This window comes from Tenrec ecaudatus, chromosome 13 (genome assembly GCF_050624435.1).
Source record: "Tenrec ecaudatus isolate mTenEca1 chromosome 13, mTenEca1.hap1, whole genome shotgun sequence".
In the NCBI taxonomy this organism is placed as follows: domain Eukaryota; kingdom Metazoa; phylum Chordata; class Mammalia; order Afrosoricida; family Tenrecidae; genus Tenrec; species Tenrec ecaudatus.
The window spans coordinates 110,125,631-110,151,749 of NC_134542.1; the positions used below are offsets into that span (position 1 = coordinate 110,125,631).

The 26,119-nt window shown below is 38.5% G+C and overlaps 1 protein-coding gene across 1 annotated transcript in view; it reads left to right on the plus strand.

The window, feature by feature from the left end:
• Window positions 1–26,119, plus strand: part of LRP1B (LDL receptor related protein 1B) — a 1,653,255-nt gene that overhangs the window by 1,322,924 nt on the left and 304,212 nt on the right. Inside the window, exons 45-49 of the mRNA XM_075529151.1 lie at window positions 312–437; window positions 9,841–9,969; window positions 11,809–11,928; window positions 23,336–23,449; window positions 23,693–23,842. Of these exons, the coding sequence (XP_075385266.1) occupies window positions 312–437; window positions 9,841–9,969; window positions 11,809–11,928; window positions 23,336–23,449; window positions 23,693–23,842 (639 nt within the window). The remainder of the gene's footprint in view (window positions 1–311; window positions 438–9,840; window positions 9,970–11,808; window positions 11,929–23,335; window positions 23,450–23,692; window positions 23,843–26,119) is intronic.

Here is a 26,119-nt window from a genome sequence, read left to right on the forward strand (position 1 = left end):
ACGGAAATCATGCTGTGCTGCTTTCATGAAGATAATAATCTTTGATAAACAATCTTTTTGTATCAGCTTAAAAAGTCTTTAATTAACAGAATACCTACAATTTACAATATGGTGATGGTTTCTGGCGGCACTAGTTTATTTGATGCTACTTATCAAGAAGATATGAGTTCTGTTGCAATTTTTCTAATGTACTATCAGCTTTTCAAAATTTCTAATTCTTCATTGTTTCGGATGTGTCTTTGTGAGATGGAGGCAGGCTAACAATTGACTGTAGAACAGGGACTCACTGTAAAGAAGTGGCTTTGTTTCAGGTGAACTTTCTCCATGCGCACTACTGAATGGAGGTTGCCACGACCTGTGTCTTTTGACTCCTGATGGGAGAGTAAACTGCTCATGCCGGGGCGACCGGATATTACTGGATGACAACAGATGTGTGAGTAAGTAAAGAGAACACAACACCATGATGGCATAGCTGTTCAAAATGGCCTCTACCGGCATTGGGGTGCATTTTGTGTATGCATCCACTTGAATTCTCATTCAATATTCGAGGTTCAATTGTTGTGACTCCATTCTACTTCTCATACCTCTTACTTATCATACCCTGATACATGATAATAACCCAAAGGAGGGAAAACTGTGTCCTGATTGGGAGCTGGAAGATTGACGGGACAGCTAGAGGGGTGTCTGCACACAATGAGGAGCTGAACACTTCTAGGAATGAGAATTCAGTCATTATCAAAATTAATTAAAAACCAAAATAAGACAGTATATGGGCAGTGGTTCAGTAGCCATGCAGTAGAAGCACTTGCAGTCTGTGACTGTATGTAAATGAGAGAGAATGGCTCATGCCACTTATTTGTAATCAGTTCCAAACTGTTAATTAAGAATGTAACATTGCTGCCCTGCATTTGTTTATATCTCCCAAAGGCATTGCACTCTTTAATTAGTGTGATTATAATATACACTTATTAAAATTTAAGTTTCCAAAATTGTTTCTGAAATAAATAAGGGTTCAAGTATTTCAATATTGCCATGAAAGACTAGCATGCAGCATAAAAAATGTTAATTTCCTTTCACATTAAGATTATCCACATAAAATGAAGGTCAGAGAGTGGCAAAACATTGGAAATTACTGAACTTAACTCAGACTATTTCAATTTTTGAGTTTTTTTTCTTCTCTTTTTCTATACAATCATCTCCTATCATGTCAGCTCAGAAAATAAAATTAACCGAGTATGTGTGCATCACAAAAAAAGTAGCAGAGACTATGAAGTACTTTTCATCTTTTTCTTAAATTTAAAGGGGCAGTTCTAGTCTGGCCTACAATATTGCTATGAGTAGGTCCCCACCTGATGGCAGGGAGTCTGGTTTATGATTTCGCTTTTCATCCACCAGGAGAATCCTCGCTTTTACCTGCTCTTTACTTGGTGCAAGAACGTGGACTTTATTTTCTTTACTCTGAAAACTAGTACACCGAACTGCAGCAGAGACATATATTCTCATTTGCACATTGATACCCACCCACAAATCCACAATCAATGCTCAAGAAGTCAAGGGAAAAATGGCACACTGCATTAGGTAAATCTGCTGCACAAGATCTTTTTATTGTATTGAAAAGCAAGGATGGTACACCTGACCCAAACCATGGTATTTTCTATCGGCTCCTATGTGTACTAACGTTGGACATTTTAATAAAATCAGGAAGACTGAAGAGAAATCAATGCACTTGGGTTATGGTGCTAGAGAAGAATATTGAAAGCGCACAGATTCCCAAAAGAACAAATAAATCTTTCTTGGAAGAACAGCCAGAATGCTCCCTCAAGGCAAGGATACCTAGGCTTGGTGTCACCTATATTGGACATATTATCAGATGAGATCAGTCCCTAGAAAGGGGCATGATGCTTAGCAAAGTGGATAAGAGAGAGCCACTCAAATAAATGCTTTGCCAACATGGCTGCAACAATGGGCTCAAACATAAGAACAACTGTGGGGCTGGTGTAGGACTGCGCAGTGTGTCGTTCTCTTGTATATCGGGTCGCTTTGAATTGGAACTGAGAGGACAGCACCTAATAATAAACAAACAAACAAACAAACAAACAAATATAACCCCCACCAAAATAAGTACCTAATATCCAGAATTGTCTAAATAAAACTGTCAATAACATTATAAGCACAAATGAGACATAGCAAAAACAAATGCTGACATTATGTAACCGGTCAGTGAATTTTAAAGGCAGATAGCCAATTTTAATCATCTAAATCTCTGATTCCCTTATTTCTCTTTCACCTAACACAACCCTGATTTGCTTTGGCAATTTCTTAAACTCTTTCAGTTTGCTTTTATGGTTTCAGCTGTAATGGTCTGAATCGCATGCCATCTGCAAGCCAGGAGCATTAGCCAAGCATGTGAATCACTTATGTTTCATTCACAGGTCACTACATTGCTGCTGCAGAGTGATGGCTTCCGCCAAGCAGCAAGGCTGATATGTAAACAGAGGAGGCCTCTCTTTGCAGGAAAATAGATGAGATATTTCTCCCTACTAAGTCTCCTGCTTCTCTTTATTGACCAAAAGGAATGGATGAGACTGGAAATTGTTATGTTCACATAGAACTGCAATGCGATTCCTCACACAAAAGCTGGATAAGTCCAGACAAATATTGGACACACAAATCTTCGTGATACATGTTGGAGAACCTCTCTCTATGCATTTGTATTGAAGTTATTATAAGATTAAAGCAAATTTTTAAAACTGGGATATTGAAAGGCATATTGGTATAATTTTGTTCAGTTTGTGAGCTAACATGGTGTGTCCAGCAATATTAACATACCTCTTAATGTTTGTCTATGTACACTGAATAATATTTGAGGTTCTTAATGTTTTAGTTGGGCTACTAACTGCAAGGTCAACAGCTCAAAACCACCATCTGCTTTCTACTCCAACAAAGAACTGGAATCTCAGAAATGCCAAGGGTAGTAAGTTTGAATTTCATTTTGTTTTTTAAATTCTTAGTTGCCATCTCTAAAAGGGCAACACATCTTTCTTATGGATTATTGCATCTCAGTTACTTCCAATAAAATAAAGAAAAAAAAGACCTTTGAGGAAGTGTCGCTAATATTGGAGCAGTTAATTTTTCTATCTTATTATTCCAGCTGAGAGTTTTGAAAGTTGACACCAACCTTCCTACAAAATCCATCTGTGTGAGAGGAGAATGACGCAGGTGTAGGTAAATCCCAATCTGAATAAGGTCTCTTAGAAATGTTTGGGGAGGTAAAAAGCAGCACTCTAAGAGTGAGAAGTATTGAAGAGCAACCACGTCAGGGCAAAGGAAAGAAAACTATTGTCATAACTTTTACAATAGAATTAGACAATTTCATCTACATTAGCATTATTAACTTTATCAACATTTGTAATATGAGTAGCAAGAGCAAATATAATTAGGTGCACTAAGAAGGAGTGGTTAATTGACCAAAATATTTGTTTGGAGGAAAACAGAAAATAATGCTATTTCATCAAATGAACATATGTTCACAAGAAATACGTTCATACAATGTCGATTTTTTCATGGCCTGAAATAAAGCAAAAAATATTTACCTGCAAATCCTATTTGTGTTTGTTCTCCCAAAGGCATTATAAATATGAATCAGTAAACATGACATTCTCCATTATAAGTATTTTTCGTTGAGAATGAGGACAAAGCAGGATGTGCTCAGACGAGATTAGGTTGGGAATGTGAACAGGCTCTTCAGTAGTGAGTGAATTTTGTTCTCTTCATGAGTTGTTGATTGTGGTCACTAATATTAACATCTTTTGAACATTGGCTCCATTAAAAAAATTATTTTAAAAATATCAATTCTTTGATATTTACTTTTAAAGGAGCATCATGCCATATCTAAGAACCAGTGAGGGAGCCCTGATGGTAGTTGTTGGCCTGCTAACCACGATGTCTGCTGTTCAAAACTGCCAGGCACTCCATGGGAGAGACACAGCTTTCTACTCCCCAACGAAGAGAGTTATAAGCTCGGAAACCCACAAGGCCAATTCTATTCTGCCAAATAGGGTCATTCTGAGTTGGAACCAACTTAATGGCAGTGTAGGGTTTTTATTTTAGATAAACCAGTGATATATTGACTGAAGCTAGTGGGCGGGGAGTAAAATTTGAAAATATAATTAAATTATCTTTGAAAGTGTTGCTATCATTGAAATAATTAAATTACATTTTTGGTGTAAATTGGCAGAGAAATAAACATTTTGTTAAAAGTGCGTTAAGTACTAGGATTATAAAGACACAAAATGCTGGGAAACTCAAAGAGTACTAGTGTCTCTCTACTTGAATATTCCCAAAGAAAAATGATACCAAAATTTTAAATTAAACTATTTGCCTTGTAGTAGAATTCAGTTCTTTGTAATTACCTCCAATATAATTAACATAATTGGGTTGCACTGTGCAATTATTCAAAAAATATGAAGTAAGTGCATGCAAGCAGACAGCAGTTAATACACCCAGAATGCTGAACTTCAAATATTTGCTAGTAAATTTATTGCTTATGAATCAAAATTAATCGGTTTTTGCCCAGAAGAACTCACTCATCTAAAGCAGTTGAAATTAGCTGTACAACATCTTTGTGTTGCTTTTGCTTTTTGTTGTTGGATTGTGCTTACAGATTGAAAACGAGAGAGAGAGAGAGAGAGAGAGAGAGAGAGAGAGAGAGAGAGAGAGAGAGGAAGAAGAAGAGAAGAAGACAATTTCAAAATTCTATTTTCTTATGACAATAAAAACTATTTTTTTGTACTAGAAATTCTTTAATACATTGAAGAATGTATGTATGTATATATAACACCCTCAGTATTTTTGAGTCAATTTAGCTCATTTTGAAAAACTTAATTTTAAGATAGATCCCTAAGCAGGATGAATAAATATGAAACATCCAAATTCAAGCTTTCCTTGCATAACCACCACTGTCGTTTTGTGGTAATATGGTAGCTTCTGTGTTGTCATGTAAGAAGCTGTCTTTGTTATTTCACATTTCTGTAGGGTTGCGTAAAGTACACAAGTCTCAGCAGAGCTTCCAGACTAAGAACAGACTACAAAGAAGGAATAGGCTGTCCACTCCTGAGGGATTAGCCACAGAAAATCTTATACATATTAGAATATTTTCAAATAGTTCTGGAAATGGGCCTCAAGTAGAGTTGCCCATAATGATCTGAATTGGGTAAAACTTTTTGAACCTTCATTAGCTGATGGGGCACAATTCAAAGGAGAAGGAAAATCTGCAGACATCTGATGATAACTGAAACATGGAATGTACAAAGTATGGATCTAGGAAAATTGGAAGTCATCAAAACCAGAATGAAACACATAACAGTCAACATGCTAATAATTACTGAATATTACTTATTTTGAATCCCCAAATTACATGGTTTACTATGTTGGCAATAACACATTCAAGAAGAGTGGCATCGTATTCATAGTCAAAAGGGCCATTTCAAGATCTGTCTCGAAATATAATTCTGTCCATGGTAAAATAATATCTATATGCCTACAAGAAAGTCCAATTAATACAACTATGATTCAAATTGGTGGATCAACCACTAAAGATAACGATGATGAAATTTTACCAAATTCTTTCATTTAAAATTGATCAAATGCATAATTAATGAGTATTTAAAACTATTGGCAATTGAAATGCTAAAGCTAGGAACAAAGACGGAGGAAGAAGAGTTGGAATAAATGGTCATGGTGATAGAAACAATGTTAGAGATCACATGATAGAATTTTGCAAGACCAATGGCCTCTTCATTGCAAACACTTTTTCAGCAACATAAATGACAAATCTTTACAACATCACCAGGCAGACTACATAGGAATTAAATTGACTACATCTGTGCAAATAGAAAGTAGAGAAGTTGGATGTCAGCAGCCAAAATGAGACATGGGACTGAGTGTGGAACAGATGCACACATCAGTTGCTCGGATGTAATTAAAGTTATGTGCAAGAAAATAACAATCTTGGAAACAAAGAGTCAAAATATGGCCCTGAGTTGATCCCACCTGAATTCTGAGAACATCTCAAGGAGAGATTTGGCATATTGGACACCAGTGACACAGGATTTCATGAAATGTGGGATGACATCAAGAAAATCCTAGAGAAAGCAAAAGATCATTAAAGTAACAGAAAAGGGAAAAAGGACCAGAGTGACTGTCAGAAGAAACTTTGCAACTTGTTCTAGAACTTAGAGTAGCAGAAGCAAACAAATTTTCCAAGAGCAACTAGAGAAGACAGAGTATTATAATGTTATGTACAGAGACATGAAGTTAGAAAGCCATAAAGGAGACTACACTGAGCATAACTCAAGCTGAAAGAACTGAAGAAACCATTCTAAACCTCGAGTTGCAATATTGAAAAATTTGTGGTCAAAAAGTGAAGGATGCAGGGAGCATCAAGAGACGATGGACTTGCACAGATCTAACAATATTTTTTTTTAGTTTTATTTATTTATTTATTTTTGCCCTTTTTTTTAACAATTTATTGGGGCTCATACAATTCTTATCACAGTTCATACATATACATACATCAATTGTATAAAGCACATCTGTACAGTCTTTGCCCTAATCATTTTTTTCTCCTCTTTTCTTTTTTTACATTTTATTAGGGACTCATACAACTCTTATCACCATCCATACATATACATACATCAATTGTATAAAGCACATCCATACATTCCCTGCCCCAATCATTCTCAAGGCATTTGCTCTCCACTTAAGCCCCTTGCATCAGGTCCTCTTTTTTTTCCCCTCCCTCCCCTTTTCCCCCTCCCTCATGTGCCCTTGGTAATTTATACATCTTTATTTTGTCATATCTTGCGATCTAACAATATTTAAGAGGTAAAGCTAAGACAATGATAATAGGGGAGGAAATTTCAAAGAAATAAAGGTTTGTTGTGTGTTTCATCAGTGCTATACCATACCCTAGATGTATCACCCCTTCCGTGTGGCCCTTCTGTGAGGGACTGTCCAGTTATCTTAAAGGTGGGTTTAGGGTCTCCACTTTGTCCATGCTCCTGCACGTCAATTTGATTGCTTGGTTTTGAACTTCTGATACCTACTCCTGTCCAATAAACATGATCACACAGACTGGTGTGCTTCTTCCACACAGGATTATTTTGCTTTCCTCTGGGATGGCTGCTTGTTTAACTTCAAGATTCTAATACTCCAGATGCCATATCTTAATAGCGGGGCACCATCAGCTTTCTTCACCACATTTGCTTGCACCCACATTTTGCCTTTAGTGATTGTGTCGGGAGGATAAGTATCATACATTGTCACACTATTAGAACAAGCCATTCTTGTACTGAGGTAGGACTTAGGTAGATATCCACCGAATACCTTAATACTTTGCATATGAACATATATACATAGATCTATTTACTATTATATATATATTTACATGTGGAAATATGTACATGCCTGTATGTAGACCTCTATAAATTCCCATTTGCCTCCTAGTTCTTTCCTCTCCTTCCTTTTTACTTTCCTCTTGTCCCACTCTCATGTTTGATCTTCATTCAGGTTTCAGTAATCCCTCTCAGTTACATTGCCCTTGATCAATACGAGCCATATACAGAACCCCAGTACTCAACATCACCAGTACTCCACATGATCAGATATCGAAATGTTGAGAAAATTTTGCATCGGAGTTCGAACAAAACATTGAAATCTGACCCGACGCATGTGATTTTTGTAAACAAAAGCCGTCCACGTTTTGGTCACTTGGTGTTAGTTGGTGTTGTTAGTACATATTGTTTAAACCTTTTGTGACCATGTTCCAAGCGTTTTCCTATAATTTTCTTAGCTTTTGTGGCTTTTTGGACTGTTTTTAGATAAAAAACTTGGGTCCTAAAAAAGAGTTATTTTTAAAAAAGACTCATCATGATAAGGGACTGGTTAACCGTGTTATCAATATTGTTGATGATAATTTAGCAAACCCTTTTAGAAAGCAGTTAAGGAAATGCCAAAAGCAGACCACATTAGACAGAATTTTTGTTTAGAGAAAGCCTGCCAGGTCCTAGTGAAAAAAGGCAAAGAAGGGGAAAAATTCCTGAAAAGCAGCTGCCAATTGATTTTATGGAAGGGGCTTCCCTTCCAAACAGTGACTCTCTCTCCATCCCTTCTCTCCCATCTGTGTCTACTGATCCAGATCCTCATCCATCTCAAGGTGTGGACCATGTTGTAGTTGTTAAAAGCTTTTTAAGTGTTGTGTCTCTTATTTAAATTTTATTGGTTAACTCTGAACTTATTTACTTTGAAATTTCTATGTAACGTTTTGTATAAAAAGGCAAGATTAGGGTGAAAATTTGGTGGTCAAGAATGGATTAATTTGTTGACAGTTATTTCTTATGGGAGAAATAGATTCAGAACTCTACTGCATCCCATCTCGACACTCCTAGAAAGGATTAACATTAAAGTCTGGGATTCTAATGTATTTGATTCAACCATTTCAAAAGGCAGCATATATTCAAAAGCAGATGGAAATAAAGGATGAAGATTAAGCTACACTGAAGACATTAGCAAAACTTAATGCCCCTGGACTCGAAAGAAGACCAATTGAAATGTTTCAGCCGGCTGATGAAGCACTGGAAGCACTCGCTTGTCTATGCAGTCATATTTGGACAGCAGCTACTTAACCAACTAACTAGAAAGATCCATATTTGTGCTAATTCTAAAGAAATGTAACTCCACAGAGTCTGGAAAGTATCTAACAACATCATTAATATTGCATGGAAGTAAAAATTTGCTGAAAATACTTAACAAAACAAACAAAACCCAGTTGCATTAGCTCAAAACCATAAAACCGCTAGAATCTCAAGCCAAATTCAGTGGACGTCAGATGAATCTTGGCTGAAAGGCCAGAATCCAGAAAGATGTTTACTTGTGTTTATTGACAATTCAAAGGTGTTTGACCATGTGGATTATAACAAACTATGAATAGCATTAAATAACATTGAGATGAAAGGGTGTATCAGAATCCTTTATTGTGCTCATGTGCACCTTGTACATGAACTAAGAGATGCTTCTTAAGAAACAAGCAGAGGAACGCTGAGTTGTGTAAAATAAAGCAGGGTATGCATTAGCATTGTTTCTTTTGACCATATTTAAGTATTCTGTATGCTGTGCAAAGAGAACTCAATGTCACGATGGAAAAAGGATGCTCAACAGTATACAATATGAAAGCCTTTTCTGATGAACACCAAATACTGTATGTATCCTTCAGGATGGATTACAACTCTCTTATAAAAAATATGTATGTATTTATTATCCTCACACCTGGATCACTAGACAACAAACAGCATGATAAATGGAGAGATAAATGGAGTCGTTGTCAAGGAGGTCATCTTGCTTGAATTCATAACCAATGCTCATGGAAACCCTCAAGATGATGGATTGGTGCATGGCTGTGGCAGTGTAATCATGAGCTCAAACTTAACGATTGCGAGAATGCCACAGGATGGGGCAGTGATTGTGTTGTGGTACTCAGTGGACTCAATGACACTCAGTAACACTCCCTGTGGCCACTAATTGATTAGCAAATATGTAAATAGGCACAACAAAAAGAAAGTCAAGTCAGACAATTCCTTATAAAAATGACTGAGGAAGGGTAATGCCAACAATAATAAAGTGTTTGGTTTTTGTTTTTGTTTTAATGTCAAAATTAATTGCCCTTAATATAATTTTACATTTATAAATTTTGTTCATTTCATAATTAGGGGAAATACTGTCCATATCATATATTTTAAAAGTTTCTTATGACACAAAAACATGTATTTTTTTTCTTTCCTTCAGCTAAAAATTCTCCCTGCAACATTTATTCAGAGTTTGAGTGTGGAAATGGTGAGTGCATTGACTATGAGCTCACCTGTGATGGCCATCCTCATTGTAAGGATAAATCTGATGAAAAACTGCTCTATTGTGGTACGTGTCCAATATGTGGTTTGCTTATTTCAAGAAGAAACTCTTTTTTCCCCAATTAATCTCTTTTCATTTGTTTTTTTGTAGAAGATTTTCTTTACAGTGTCTCATTAACGTGGCAAATATTTTGGCTTTGCTCCTGTTAAAAAGAAGTGCTTTACTTCCAAACAAATATAGCAGGATATTTATTAAACAATTTCCTTGTGGATCTTCATTCATTCACAATTGCTAATTTAAAAATAGAAGAATGCTGTCTTTTGAGGTGCTTAGCTATTAAGCGTTAGCATGAGTCAATTATTAAAATAGAAAAATGGAATTGAGAAATATCAGTGACTTGTACATATTATGGTTGTTCTCTACAGCAGGAGTCTGCCATCGCCAGTGGCATGGTTTTTGACTGATGGCAAGGTCTAGTCTATTCTAGTTCTGCCTTCAAAAGTGTCACAGGGGCCAGCATCCTTGGGTAAAATGTCTGGGTATTTTAATTATGATTCCCAATCATGCATCACACCAAAGAGAAATTTGTCTGTAAGTTTTTTGCACTTTATGATTCATAAGTAGTTATATTGCTGAACAAGTTTCAGCAGAGTTTTCTGTTTCCGGCAGACTATAAAGAAATGTCTAATGGAATATTTTTGATAATCAGTCAATGAAACCACATTGATCAAATCATATCATTGTAAATGAGGGTGAGTGCAGAGTGGAGACCCAAAGCCCATCGGTAGGCAACTGGACACCCACTTACTGAAGGTGTGCATGGGAGGAGATGAGCCAGTCAGGGTGCAGGGTAGCAATGATGAAACATACAACATCCTTTAGTTCTTAAATGCTTCCTCTACCCACTATCATGACCCCAATTCTACCTTACAAATCTGGCTAGGCCAGAGGATGTACACTGGTACAAATAGGAACTGGAAACACAGGGAATCCTGGACAGATGACCCCTTCACGACCAGTGGTGAGAGTGGTGATACTGGGAGGTTGGAGGGAAAGTGGAGCAGAAAGGAGGAACCGATTACAAGGATCTACATATAACCTTATCCCTGGGGGATGGACAACAGAAAAGTGGGTGAAGGGAGACGTCGGACAGTGTAAGATATGACAAATAATAATAATTTATTAATTAGGAAGGGTTCATGAAGGAGGGGGTAGTGGGGAGGGAAGGAGAAAAATGAGGAGCTGATATTAAGGACTCAAGTAGAAAGTAAATATTTTGAGAATGATGATGGCAATAAATGTACAAATGTGCTTGACACAATGGATGTGTGTATGGATTGTGATAAGAATTGTATGAGCCCCCAACAAAATGATTTTAAATATTTACCCTCTGTAACTGATCATCAGGATAGGCAGCACTAGAAAGTACTTCAATTGTCTTTGGGGCACTGTGAGTCGGAAACCATGCCATGACAATTAATGACACAGGATTCTGTAGTTGAGAAGTGCATGTTTTGGTGCTTATATTGTGTTTTAGCTTAGAAATTCTTGCAATGTGCAACAGAGCTAAGAGTCAGGTTGTTCTAATACGCTTAGAACATTTGAGGCAGACATTTAGTTCTTTGAAACTGAATGTGTCATATCTGTTCATTTCTGTGCCATTTGACATTCGTACCAGAAGCAAAATATGCGTATGACTTGAAGCAATCTATTAAGTCAAAAAGACTCCTTATTAAAGGAACTACTCTTTAATAACTTATGAATATTTCAATCCAGGGTTTTGCTTTGGCAAATGCTTGTTTTACAGATGCACACATTATAAATGAACTTTCAGCTGCTCTTTTCTTTCATGTGAAAATAATTTTGTAAGATATTCAACTGTGCGTGTCCACTTTCATTTGTAAGAAAACAGAAGCTGTCGGAAAGGTTTCAAGCCCTGCTACAACCGTCGATGCGTTCCTCACGGCCAGGTATGCGACGGCAAAAACGACTGTGGAGACGATTCTGATGAATCAGACTGCAAAGGTAACGCCAACCCAGGAATCGTCGCCTACGAAGTGTCTTTCTGAATGTCTGCCCATTTGTCGTCCTGAGCATATTCTGATTACGCATTTTTGTTGTATCGCATCTGTCGATCAGAGTTTGGTACATGTTATTTGAAGGACTTTATTAAATTTAATTGAAAATAATAGTTGCTACCCTTTCTCTCCTTTCAACATTCTTGGCATTTCTCACCTCTCTAGTTCTGCCTCCTTAGCGCCCATATTATAATATCAGCATTACAAAATTTACCGCTTCAAATATGTTCTTCTTCTTCATTGCTTCCTTCTCTGTTTTATATACATACTCACCATGTACTTCATGACTGGACAAAAGAACATGGTGTTCTCTTTGAGTTGTCTAGCATACCCCGTCATTCATGGATCCAAGAATCAACATAACTTCCAATTCTTGAAAAACCTCTTTATATCAAATAATTTTTAGCGTAGTCTGTATACCCTTTTAAATGATTCCCTGCTTATAATACTTCCATTTCTGTTCTTTGTCATGGGTAAGCTGGTTTCATCATTTTTTTCACAGTATCTGGGACAGAGCCTGAAGACAGACTACAGGGTTAGACGCCAACTCTTACTCACTATGATTTTAAAGAGGATGCTTAACCAATGTCCATCTTAGTTTCACACTCTAAGGAAGGGGATAGCAAATGAGAATATTTCTATTAAATGAGCCTAAAGTAGTGAGAGACCTTGGGTGGCTGCATAATTTGATGAAGACTCCACCTAGTTCAACACCACCCAGAGGGACCTCACCGGCCCGGCCAGGTGATCGACTTCCGGGGGAATGCAGTCCTGAAAGCACCTCTGTAGCCTTTCAACTCTGAACATATCAGGTCATCAGATGGGAACCAAGTCGAACAGCAACGACCGACACCACGTGGCTCTGGCTCCGGAAATGCTATGTCAGCATTTTTCTGCTAAGAACAACTAATGGAGTCCCGTGTGGGCAATACAGATGAAGATTTATTTTTCCTTTCGATAATGACATTTAAGACAACTTACAATCTGGTCTAACAGACCTTTTCAAACTAAATTGTGTTCATCCACCATCTTCAGAATTTTAAATGTGTGTGTGTGTGTGTGTGTGTGTGTGTGTGTGTGTGTGAAGCAGTTAATCAGCTATCCTTGAAACACACGTAAGTCAGTGTAATTTAGTTAGGACTAAGGCACATGAAATCAAGATAGGGCAGTCCCTGAGGCTGACATCATACTTGGAAAAGTAGCTAAGAAGAGAAAAAGAAGAAGGCCCTTGACAAAATGGATGGGCACCGTGGTTCCAACAATGGCCTCCAACAGAAGAGCAATGATGACAATGGAGAAAGGCTGGGCAGTGTTTCATGCTGTTGTGCGTATGGCCACTGTGAGTCAGAAAGGACATGAAGACACCTAACAACAAAAACAGCAACAACAACAACATGCCTTACTTCAAAGAGTCAGCCCAATTTTATGTTTGACTAATTTTGTAGGCTATGGTACTAAGAAATTTGGTAACATATAAATGTTGCTCAGAAGATATGTACATGTGATTTAAATACTAAGACTTCAATATCTTGGTGGGAACAAAATTCTATCCATTGCAGAAACCTGGGTCATGACTCATTTAAATCTGTTGGCGTTGGTTAAGCAGATAACTCTTTTATGACTTGGCTTTGTGGCACAGTAGGCAATCTCCCATCTGCTAATCAATATGTTAGTGATTCAAACTCACCAGCCCCTCAATGAAGGGAAGATATGGCTGTCTAATTCCACAACGATACACACCTTTGAAACAGTACTGTGGTTCAATATTGTCTTAGAAGATCACTGAAAGACAGATTGATAAACCTTAAAACCAAAATTTAGGTTTTCTGTGGAATGAGAATTCTGTGTGAAGACTGAAAGTAGGTAAGATCGCCTGTCCTCTTAATTATGGATCTTGGACACAAGAGTGGGAGAGTCTCTAAACCCAACTCAAAACTACTTTCATATTTTAAGGTAATTGTTAGAGCATATCCCTACTTTCAAGTGCCAAAAGTTGTTCAAATTTCCCAGAGGTGCCATAATTAAATATCTCAAGGTGAGTTCCTTTAGAGAATACAATTCCTGTTCCAAGTAGAACAAGGGAAGAGAAACGAGGAGTCACAGTTATGAAGCAAATAGAAAGCACGGTAGGGAAAATGTTATTCTAAGTCTAGTTTAAAAATAATTCTCTCTCCTCCAAGCCCACCCAGATGATAGTCCCTTGGTCCTTGGGATTCTCCCCTTAACTTTGCCAGTAACCCTACTCTCTCAAACGGAGATTGTGGGTCAGTCTGGGTAGACTAGAGAAACAAATCCAGGGAGACTCATCTGTTTATAGGAAAGAGCTTTATATACAAGAAAAATTGAATAATGAGAAAACATCCTAGCTCAGTCCAGATCAAGTCCAAAATTCTGATATTAACCCATATGCCTGATACCAATCTATAAAGTCCTCTTCAGACTCATGAAACATATTCAATGATGCTGAATTCAGGAAGATCACAGGCCAGTGAGTGGGAAGTCTTGTGGATCCAGTGACATGGTAAATATCTCAGCGCTGGCAGGGGTCTCCACATGGCTTCTCCAGCTCAGGGCACTAGGGTAGTTCCATGCGTCTTGTCAGCTGCAAAGTCTCTCAGGGAATGAGGAGAGAGAGAGATAGAGAGAGGAGAGAGAGAGAGAGTCTCCTGCCTCCAGGAAGGAATACAGGAGTTCCCAGAATCCTCAGGAGAAGGCCAGGCCCACACACAGGCCTTATTGGCTATCATCTGATTGACAGGCTAGACTCCACCCTTTCACTCTGAATCCTTAAATCGACACCAGATTATGCAATGACCCCAGACTGTATTCCCGTTCTCTGTCACGAATGCATTGTATACCTCAAAAAAGGTATATTTAAATTCTAATCCCTACTCCAACAAATATAAACTTGTTTGGGAATAAGATTCATTTTATGGCATGTTAGCAGTAAGGTAATATCAGATTACAGGGCAAATGTCCTAAACCTTATTCTAAGTAGTGTCTTATAAAAGAGTAAACAGACATCTTACTTTGGAGTTTGGTTTCTCTCAGCTAACGTTTATTCACAGTGTCCTTTTCGGGCACCATTCAAGCCATGGAAACATTTTCATTAGTCAGATTAGTTGATACAGCAGTGGTTCAGATAATGGGCAGCCAAACACCTCCCTTAAAGCACATAAAAGATGATGAAAGTGTAGTCGTTGGTGAGGCTCAGGAAGAGTGGGGAAGATTCCTCTCTACAGGTTTCTCTGTCCAGTGACTGGTTCTCTGTTACTATAATCATTGCAACATAGGGATGAGGTGCTTTGTTACAATGCAGCAAACATGCACGAACCACCTAACACTTTTATATCTAAAGGGACAAAATATTTTTTAAAAGTGAAGAAGTATGAAAAAATATGCGCACGGAGATACTGATAGGCTTTGTGAGACCCTATGAAGGCATCTGTTACTATTTACAATTTTATTATACATTTTATTTTTATGATTTAGCTTAAAAGACAATAGTAATTTTTCTTACTATAATATTTTTGCAACATTGCTAATACTAGTAGGTTTAAAATTTGCAAAAGTTGAGATAATTTACAAAATGGAAATCACTTTTACAAGAAAAAAATGGACTTCTTTTCTCCTGGAGGAATAAAAAATTCCAACTCTCATGAATCCTGTATTTATGCCTCCTTGTAGCTATTTCTTTAATGGCTGAAGACTAGACATAAGGTTATCTGGGGCCGTGGAGACTGGCACAATATAAAGAGATGTTTTCAGAGATTGCCATCCAATCTGCCTCTTCCAGTGATGTGAGAGTATGAGCAAGCACATTCAGGAGAGTGCCTGGTATCCCCTGTGCCCCGTTGAGATGAGCAAATTGCTTCCCTTGGGAAGTACATGAACTTTGGGGACTGTTTCAATTTTCAGTATCTTCGGGTGGACTGAGAGTTAAGTAGTTCTAAGGTGATCTAAAGGAAAGCAATCCGGCACTTTTTATTTTCCTAAGTTTATAACAGAACTTTGAGGAGTCCACGAGCAAGTTTAAAGGCGCACCATGCTTAAAGAAGCAATTGTCATTCCTCTTGAGTTTCCTTCGAACCTGTGTCATGCATTCCATAAAAGGTCGGACTTGAAAGTAAACTGACAAAGACATGACAGCAGTTTTTATTTCTTTTTTTTTTCTAACAATTTATTAGGGGCTCATACAACTATTATCACAGTCCATACATATACATACATCAATTGTATAAAGCACATCCATACATTCCCTGCCCTAATCATTCTCAAAGCATTTGCTCTCCACTTAAGCCCTTTGCATCAGGTCCTCTTTTTTTTTTTCCCTCCCTCCCCGTTCCCCACTCCCTCATGTGCCCTTGGTAATTTATACATTATTATTTTGTCATATCTTGCCCTATCCGGAGTCTCCCTTCCCCCCTTCTCTGCTGTCCCTCTCCCAGGGAGGAGGTCACATGTGGATCCTTGTAATCAGTTCCCCCTTTCCAACCCACTCACCCTCCACTCTCCCAGCATCACCCCTCACACCCTTGGTCCTGAAGGTATCATCCACCCTGGATTCCCTGTGCCTCCAGCCCTCATATGTACCAGTGTACAACCTCTGCTCTATCCAGCCCTGCAAGGTAGAATTCGGATCATGGTAGTTGGTGGGAGGAAGCATCCAGGATCTGGGGGAAAGCTGTGTTCTTCATCGGTACTACCTCGCACACTGATTGACCCATCTCCTCTCCTAAACCCCTCTATGAGGGGATCTCCATTGGCCGACACTTGGGTCTTGGGTCTCCACTCTGCACTTCCCCCTTCATTCAATATGGTACACACACACACACACACACACACACACACACATATATATATATATACATATACACACATATATCTTTCTTTTTTTTTTTTTGCATGATGCCTTATACCTGGTCCCTTTGGCACCTCATGATTGCACTGGCTGGTGTGCTTCTTCCATATGGGCTTTTTGGCTTCTGAGCTAGATGGCCGCTTGTTCACCTTCATGCCTTTAAGACCCCAGACACTATCTCTTTTGATAGCCGGGCACCATCAGCTTTCTTCACCACATTTACATGTTCACCCACTTTGGCTTCAGCAGTTGTGTTGGGAGAATGAGCATCATAGAGTTCCAATTTAATAAAAGAAAGTATTCATGCATTGAGGGAGTGTTTGAGTAGAGGCCCAAGGTCATTCTGCCACCTTAATACTTAACCTATAAATATAGACACATAGATCTATTTCCCCATCCTCCTATATATATTTTCATGTACATGTCTTTGTCTAGACCTCCATAAATGCCCTTTGACTCCTAGTTCTTTCCTCCATCTCCCTTGACTTTCGTTTTAATACTTATTTTTTCCCATCGGCTTCTCACAGGCTGGGAAAGAGGAGTGGAGAGAGAAAATTAACAGATTATTTGTAAGAAATATTCAAATACCCATAGGAAGCCAAATGGTATTTGTCCCATCTCAATAAATAGCTTACCTGACTTAACTGAGGAACAGAAATGGAAGATAAAGAACATATATAAGGGAAATGTATTTGTTTGGGTACTTTAGAGACACAAATCCACAGAAACTCATGTATAAGAGAGAGTTTTATATAAAGGTTAAGTGTGCATCAAGAAAACATCCTAGCCCAGTGCTGCCCAAGCCCACAAGTCCAACATTAACCCATTAATGTTAATGTTGCCCAACACCAATCCACAAACTCCTCCTACATCTCACAAAACATACACTATGATGCCACCTGCAGGAGGAAAGTAGAGTCAGTGAAAGGGTAATCATCTCAGCGCTGGCACCCAGGGCTGCATCGGGGTAGGTCCATGAGGCTTCTCCTTGGGGATGTCTTTCAGGAAGTGAGCTTTGCCAGCTGAAGCAGGGAACTGGTTAAGGCAGCTGCACCTTGGTCCGACCATCACAAAGCAAGAGACCAGAGAACTGGAAAGACAAAGCTCCCTGAGCCATTTAAACCTCTGCCTTTCGTTTCACCCAACCTGTGTTTATCAGCCCCGTTGGCACAATAAGTTAACTACCTCAGGAAAGAATGGATTTACTTTTTCTCTGGCTACACCTTTTCAACCAAAATCCCTCTGAGATCTTTATCCTTTCCAGTCGCTCTTTGCTCGTCCTACCGTGGCTGTCAGTTGTTTTCATTCACGTTTCTGTAGGCTTACTTTTTCTTTTGGACTATCTGGTAGGAAAAGTCTAGTACTTCTCACTTGACTTATCTTTATTTGCACAATTTCTTTTCTCTCTCTTTGGGACTTGTAGCCTGAGGGAGACTGGTGGAAAACTTCCATATTCTCTTGATAAATTAGAGATTCCAATATATTCTCCCTCAAAAAAATCACCCTCAGGCTAAATCAAATTTTAATCATTGACAGACTAAAACAGACTGAGGTAGGAATGTAGTGGAGAGAACAAGGAAAAAAAATATTGGCAGAAGTATTCCTGTTATTTCCTTAGATTTTGCTCATAATCTCCTGCATTACCTGCATGTGCAGGAGATATTAATTTCCATAGCCAACATGTCCCTGTAGTTGAGAACATTTTACACCTACCTGATATACCTGATTTCATATTCTACTTGTTCTCCATGTCTACTCTTTTCATAATCCATAATCTAGTCCTTATAACTATTGCCACCTGGTTTCACTCTTATTGCAAATTCTATTACATCAAAGTCCCTAAATCTACAGGGTTTTGTTTTGTTTTGACTGTCATTAATGTCATACTGTCCCTGTTCAGGAAATCAGAATTTAGCTCCCAACCTTCTTCAGCATTAGATGGACTCCTTGTTGTGAGTCCACCCTTCATGGATGGCTTCCTGCCCAAGTATGCAGATGATTCTTGGGGCAAGTTCAGAGAGAAATTGAAATGGTGAAATTGTTTCCACTTATCCTTATTGGGATTTTTCTGCCACCCTGAAGTATAATAATTTCAAGTGTACTCTAAAAATTTCAAGCACATTGTAAGGTAAACCTTTTTTAAGACTGAATAGAAAAATAGTTCCACCAGAAATGTTATTTCACAGAGTAATGGATGCTGTGACTAATATAAAGTATTATAAGAAATCAATTGGGATACAAACTGTTTTAAGTGCAGATAGATAGATGGTATAACAAAAAAATGAAATTTAAATTAGTGTCTTGATACTTTTTCTATTAATAATTAAATATCATATTGTGAAATAGAGAAGGAATTTTACTTAAAAATAAGAGGAATATGTTATGTCTTATGGTTAGAACAATATATTTATCTCTATTCAAACTAACATTATCTGTTTCACATATTAAGATGTGCTTTTCCAAATGAAGAAAACAGAGAAGCAATTATAATTGCAAATTGTAAATAAACCATTTATTTTAATCATCATTTAAACACAAATAAGAATGTAATTTTAAGATACAATTAGCTATAATAAGAGCAGTACATTATGAAACACAAATGACATATACACCCTTGAGTAGAATTTGCATATTTTAAGATAGCATTTATCCATTTAAAATTGATATAATTTCTATTTATAATTAAATTGGTTCTTTAGCATATCAACACAAGTAAAAGTGCTATAATCAATGAGTCTTTCATGTTTTATATTAACATAATCAACCTGTATAAATTTGATTTTGCAATAAAAATCTCACCAAAATTAATCTAACATACATAGCATACAGCTTTTCACAACATATTGCTAAAAAAGATTGTACAATAATGGATGTGTAAGAAACCTAGAAAGCAATGCATAATTAATAACAAGCTATTCTGTATAAAGTGCATATCATGACAGTAGCATATCAAAGCTGATTTCTAGCTAAGCAAAACTGAGAAATGGAAAGTCAAACTTTCATAAGGATAGACTCAAATACTACCACATTCATAATTGCCTTGGCATACAATATTCATTTTTTCCCCATTTTTTAGGTCTTTATTATGTATCTGTCTGTCAAGATACATCATACCAGATACAAATACAAAATACTTTTATTTTTAAAAAATCATTTTATTTGGGCTCATACAACTCTTATCACAATCCATACATACATCAATTAAGTAAAACATCCTTATACATTTGTTGCCCTCATCATTCTCAAAATTTGCCTTACACTTGGATTCCTGGAATCAGCTCATTTTCCTTTTTTTCCCTCCCCCTCCCTCCCCGCTTCCCCTCTCCCTCATGAACCCTTAATAATTTCTAAATTATTATTTTATTTTATCGTATCTTACACTGCCCGGAGTCTCCCTTCACCCACTTTCCTGTTGCCAACCCCCCACAGAGGAGGTTATATGTAGATCCCTGAGATCGGTTCCCCCTTTCTTCACCCCCATCCCTCTCGGTATCGCCACTCTCACCATTGATACTGAGGGGTTCATCTGTCCTAGATTCTCTGTGTTTCCAGATCCCAACTGCACCAGTGTGCATCCTCTGGTCTAACCAGGTTGGCAAGGTAGAATTAGGATCATGATAGCTGACGGGGGAGTAAGCGTTCAAGAACTAGAGGAAGGTTGTGAGTTTCATTATTGCTACACTGAACCCTGAGTGACTCATCTCCTCCCCACTACCCCTCTGCAAGGGATGTCCAGTTGTATTCAGATGGGCATTGGGTCCCAACTATGTACTCCTCTCATTCATGATGATATGATTTCCCCCACCCCACCCCCCTTTGTTGCTTGAAACCTGGTCCCCTTGGTCCTTCATGATCACACATGTTGGTGTGCTGCTTCCATGTGGGCTTTGTTGCTTCTGGGCTAGATGTCCGCTTGTTTACTTTCAAGCCTTTAAGTCCCCAGTTGCTATATCTCTCAATAGCAGGGCACCATCAACCTTCTTCAACACACTTACTTATGCACACATTCGTCTTCAGTGTTTATGTGGGGAAGGTGATTACACAATGATGGTTTTTGTTCTTTGGTGTCTGCTACCTGATCCCTTCAACACCTCGTGTTCACACAGGCTTGTGTGCTTCTTCTCTGTGGGCTTTGTTGTTTCTGAGCTAGATGGCTGCTTTTTGCCTTCAAGCCTTTAAGACCCCAGATGCTATATCTTTTTGATAGTGGGGCACCATCAGCTTTCTTCACCATGTTTGCTTATGCACACGTCTGTCTTCAGTGATCATGCCAGGAAGGTGGGTATCATGGAATGACCGTTTAGCTGAGCAAGGTGCTAATGTATTGAGGGAGTGCATGCGAGGAGGCCCAATGTCCACCTGCTACCCTACTACTGAACCTATAAATATATGCACATAGGTCTATTTCCCCCATAATCATAAATATATTTACATATGTACATGTCTGTATTTAGGCTTCTCTGTATGCCCTTTGCCTCCTACTCCTTTCCTCTATTTCCTTACGCTTTCCTCCTGTCCCACTACCATGTTCGGGTTTCATTCTGGTTTCAGTAATTCCTCTCAGTTATCTTGCCCTTGGTCACTCTCTACCAGTCTTCCCGTCCCCTCCCTCCACTGGTTTTGAACCATTCGCTGTCCGCTTGTCCCTGAGTTGGCCAACACCCCCTCCCTTCCCCTACCTCCCAGACTCTCATGTCCCTCCGGGACCGTTGGTCCCCTTATTTTCTTCTCACATGGTTTGTCTAGCCTATCTTATCTAGGTGGACCTGCAGATATAGTAATATGTGCATACAAATGCAGATGGCTTTGACAGCACCCAAGTGGCACATAAGAACATGGCATCAACAGCACAACACCGACACGCTGAAAAACAAAAAATCCACTGACGTACAAAATTTAAAAGAAGAGAAATTAAAAAACCAAAAAAAGGCAGCAAAAACAAAACAAAAAACCTGTTAGTAGTTCGAGGTCTGTTTGTTGACCTTTAGGAGTGTTTTCCAGACGAGTCTAATGGGTGCCACGTCCTGGCCCCAAAGTCCATCCTTTATACTCCCTCGGGATCTCCTTGCTCTGCTTCCCCCGCTGCTCCATTGCACGCCCCCCGTGTTTGCCTCAGTGTGGTGGGGTCAGCTCAGTCACACATCCCCCACTGTGTCTCAGCTGCTGTCCTGTGTAGGGTCATGGGTCGGTGCAGGATGTCGCATCTTGCCGTGGGGCTGGCTGTATGGTCCTCTCTGTACATTGGGCCCTTTGAGCTGGGCTATCGTCCTCTGAGCTTGGTGGGCCCAGGTATGCTCTGCTCCGTTCTTCCTCCTTCCTTTGCTTCAGCTTCCTTCTGGGTGTGGTGTGATAGGGTCAGTTCCTTTCCCACACCAGATGATCTATTTTCATTTTCTGAGGCACTCCCTTTGATTGCGGGGGTCGGGCTAATTCTGGTTGGGGCCGGCGTATGGTCCAGTCTGTTTGTGTATTCCTCCATACTTTACGTTGCCCTCCTGGTTTGGCGTGTCATGGTGGGGTCCGTATTCATGCTCCAGTTCTGTGGAGACACAGCCAATACTCTCCCCTGGGTGGGTTAGTGCCCTGTTCCCCCCATGCCATCCACTTACTTTCTCACCACCCCGCTTCTCCCTCCACCTGCCCCCACTTCCCCTTCTTTATACCAAATGTTAGTGATATTGCCTTTCAAGTTGTACAAGTATAGATGATTTCTTTCTGATTGCTCAGTTGTTCATCCTTAGAGTAAAATAGCAATGCTCAGTTATTATCCACATATGTATCTTTCTATCATCAATCTAATTATCTACTAAATATGAAACCTTGATCGTACAGTGGTTAAAGTAGTAAACAGTGGTTTGAGCCCACTAGCTGCTCTGGGAGGGAAAGATTTCGAAGTCTGTCTCTTTAAATATTAAAGACTTGGAAACCATATGGGGGCCTCCCTACTCTCATAGGTTCTCTGTCTGAATTTACTCAACAATAAAATCATAAAATAAAATGATTGTTTATGTCGGCATTCATCCATCCATCCATTCTACTGATTGTAGCATATAACATCCCACTTCCTTTTGATAGCCTGGTGGAGATTTTCCAGTAGGAAAACCAGACGTTTGCTTTGTGTTATTGTGCTCAGCAACATTGTTTTAAATGTCAGGTCCGTTGACTTGGTGCTGTACTATTAGTACTATGGTAAAGAAGGAAAGAACTGGATGCTCTCATATACCTTCCTGTTTATAAGAGGAGCAAATATCAATAGACTATTGCAATGAATTGTGGTAAATACCCTGACAGGGGGAAGGATTTTGTAACAAAGGAAAATTTAGAAGAGACACCTAACCCATTTCGGGGACAAAGTCTAAGGTCAAGTTTGATTTCTTAGAGTTGCTAAACAAAAGTACACAGAATACTCTCAATGAATTAGCGCACTCAAAACTTAAAAATATGGAGACCTTTCATCACGCATCTGTCTGTGTATCTCTTTGCTTGTTTCTAGTCACTACCTGTGCTGCTGTGGAGTTCCGCTGTGCAGACGGGACTTGCATTCCGAGATCAGCACGGTGCAACCAGAACATAGATTGTGCAGATGCTTCCGATGAAAAGAACTGCAGTAAGATGTTTCCCTGCCTTTTGTTGATTCACACCTGGGCACCTTTGACATTGCTTTGAGCCTTAGCCAATTTTTTTACTGAGCCTCATCCAGAACTGTTATGTAATTAGCCCCTAGTGTGTAAGATAATTGCATATTTACTTCTTTAAATTTAGTCAATATTCTTGACTCTATGACTTACGGAGAAACTTATAATCTTTGCAAATGAGATGTTTCTCCTTTTCTCTGTTTCCCTCTTTCTAGATAATACAGATTGTGCACATTTCTATAAACTTGGAGTGAAAACCACAGGTTTCATAAGATGTAATTCAACTTCTCTGTGTGTTCTGCCCACGTGGATATGTGATGGGTCTAATGACTGCGGAGACTATTCAGATGAAATAAAATGCCCAGGTAATTCTAGAAAGAAACAGCTTTTGCCTTGACTACTTGTGAGGCTAGTTTTGTAGAACAACTCTTTGGAAGATTTATTATTATTATTGGTATACAATGATTAAGATGAACATATTAATAACGTTATAAAACAAAAGTGACCAGCCTTTTAAAAAATGCCACTTGATCTTATTTAATGAGTTATGAAATGACACTCAAGAAACCTGACCTACATTGGGATCAGTTTCCTTTCTTATATTTAATGTATCATGAATCTGATTGAAATTGTTGACTAGGGCTTAAAAATGTATACAGCTTCTACAGAACTAGTGCACATATAGAAGGAACTATTTGTAAACTATGTTTTTTACCATTGCTTTCCTCAATGTCACTGTACAGTTTGAGCTATTATTGTTATGGCATTTTGGTATAGTAGTTTGGATACTAGTTATTTTCATAATTAGATCAAGTTCAGAAAGATAATTATCACCACAATAAAAAATTTAGAATATTTAGAATATTTTCTTAATTCTTGTACCCATCATTATTAGCTCCTCATTTCCCTAAAACTTCCCTGACCAGTAGTTCTCCAAGGATCATTAATTCAATTACTGTCTCCATATATTTACCTATCATGAATTTTATATACAGAAAACATTAACAAACAAACCAAGTTGGGGGGAGGGGTGAAACCTACCAACAATAATAAGGTAAAACAGATAAAAACCTCACTCTCAAAGAAAGCAGAGAATATAAAAACAGGAACAAATTTAAATGGATCCAAAGGGAGGTCAACTGATAGGGTGCTAAATGTTAACCTAACTGGCCCTGCAACAATGCGCTTCCCAGGGCATTCTGCATGCTAGCGAAGCTGTTCACGCCTCGGCTAATGGTTTAATCCATATGTATATCCCTTCCCTTTTTTAAACTGCTTTAAAACCGGTCAAAGGGGAGATCAAACAATAGGATATTTTGCCCTCACTACGTCTGCCAGAAAACTATTATATTTATTCTTGCCTTGTAAATTTTCTCTCCCATCCCATTGCCACATTCACTGTTTCTCCTTCAGGGTGATATGCTTTGTACTATATTAAAAACAACATTTTAAGCAATAATCTTCATAGATATTTGTATACCAGCTTATTTATATACATACAACACCAGGAAATGGCACTTTGATAGTTGATAATCTATTGCTTCACTGAACAGTAGAGCAGTCCTGTTCTGCTGAGTGACACAATACCACTTATGCGCCCTCTGGGTATGAAGAGGCTACCTCATCCCTGAAGATATTGGGGAAATTGTGAGTGTTGAATCACAACCCCTTGCACATTTAATTCTTTTGATGGTATTTTCAACTATATCAGTGTATTGAAAGAGTAATAGAACTGTTGTTTTAACTGAAAAACCTGGGTGTCAGGATATTTTACCTGGTGTTCTTTTGGCTAGATAGACCTTTTAAAATTATCCTAGATGTGTTGTGGTGGTTAGGTGCCACTGTGTCAGTTCCAAGTCAATGGGACCCCCATGCAAGACAGAACTGAGCACTGCCCAGACCTTCACCAAGCTCACAGTCATTACTCTTGAGCCTATTTTTGCAGTCCGTGTGTCCATCCATCTAATTAAGAGTCTTCCTCTTGTGAGCTGACTCTCTACCAAGCATGTTTTCTTTTGCTGGGTCTGATTCCTCCTGAACAGGTGTTAAGAGTGGGAGATCAAGTTTTTCCACTTTAGATTCTAAGGATCATTCTGATAGTACCTCCTCCATGGCGAACATGTTTATTCTTCCAAATGTCCATGGTACAGTCAATATCTTTCCAACACTGTAACTCAAATGCATCCATGCTTGTTTAGTGCTCTGTAGTCGTTACCCATCTTTCACATGCATGTAAGGGGATTAAAAATACCGGAGCTTGAGTCAGGTGCACCTTAGTCCAAGGACTAAGTCCTCATTTTTTGCTTTTTAGCATACTAAGGACATTAGTGCAGTACATATGCCTAATATTAGAGGTAGCCTACAATCAACATGTATTAAATCAATAATCGATGTTCCTTTATGGTGAATGCTCTATTTCTTTTATTAATGGATTGTTTTAAAAGTTAACTTTAAAAAAAGTTAACTTTCAACAATAATAAAGCATTAGAATTCTATTGGAAAATAAAGAAATGAACACCCACAAGTCTTATAAAACACAGGCCAGACCAGAGAGAAGCCAGTGTAAACACCTTACATTGGAATTTTTTTCTAGGCAAAAATCCCAAGTACTGCTCCACTGCTGTGCTCCACTGCTAAGACAC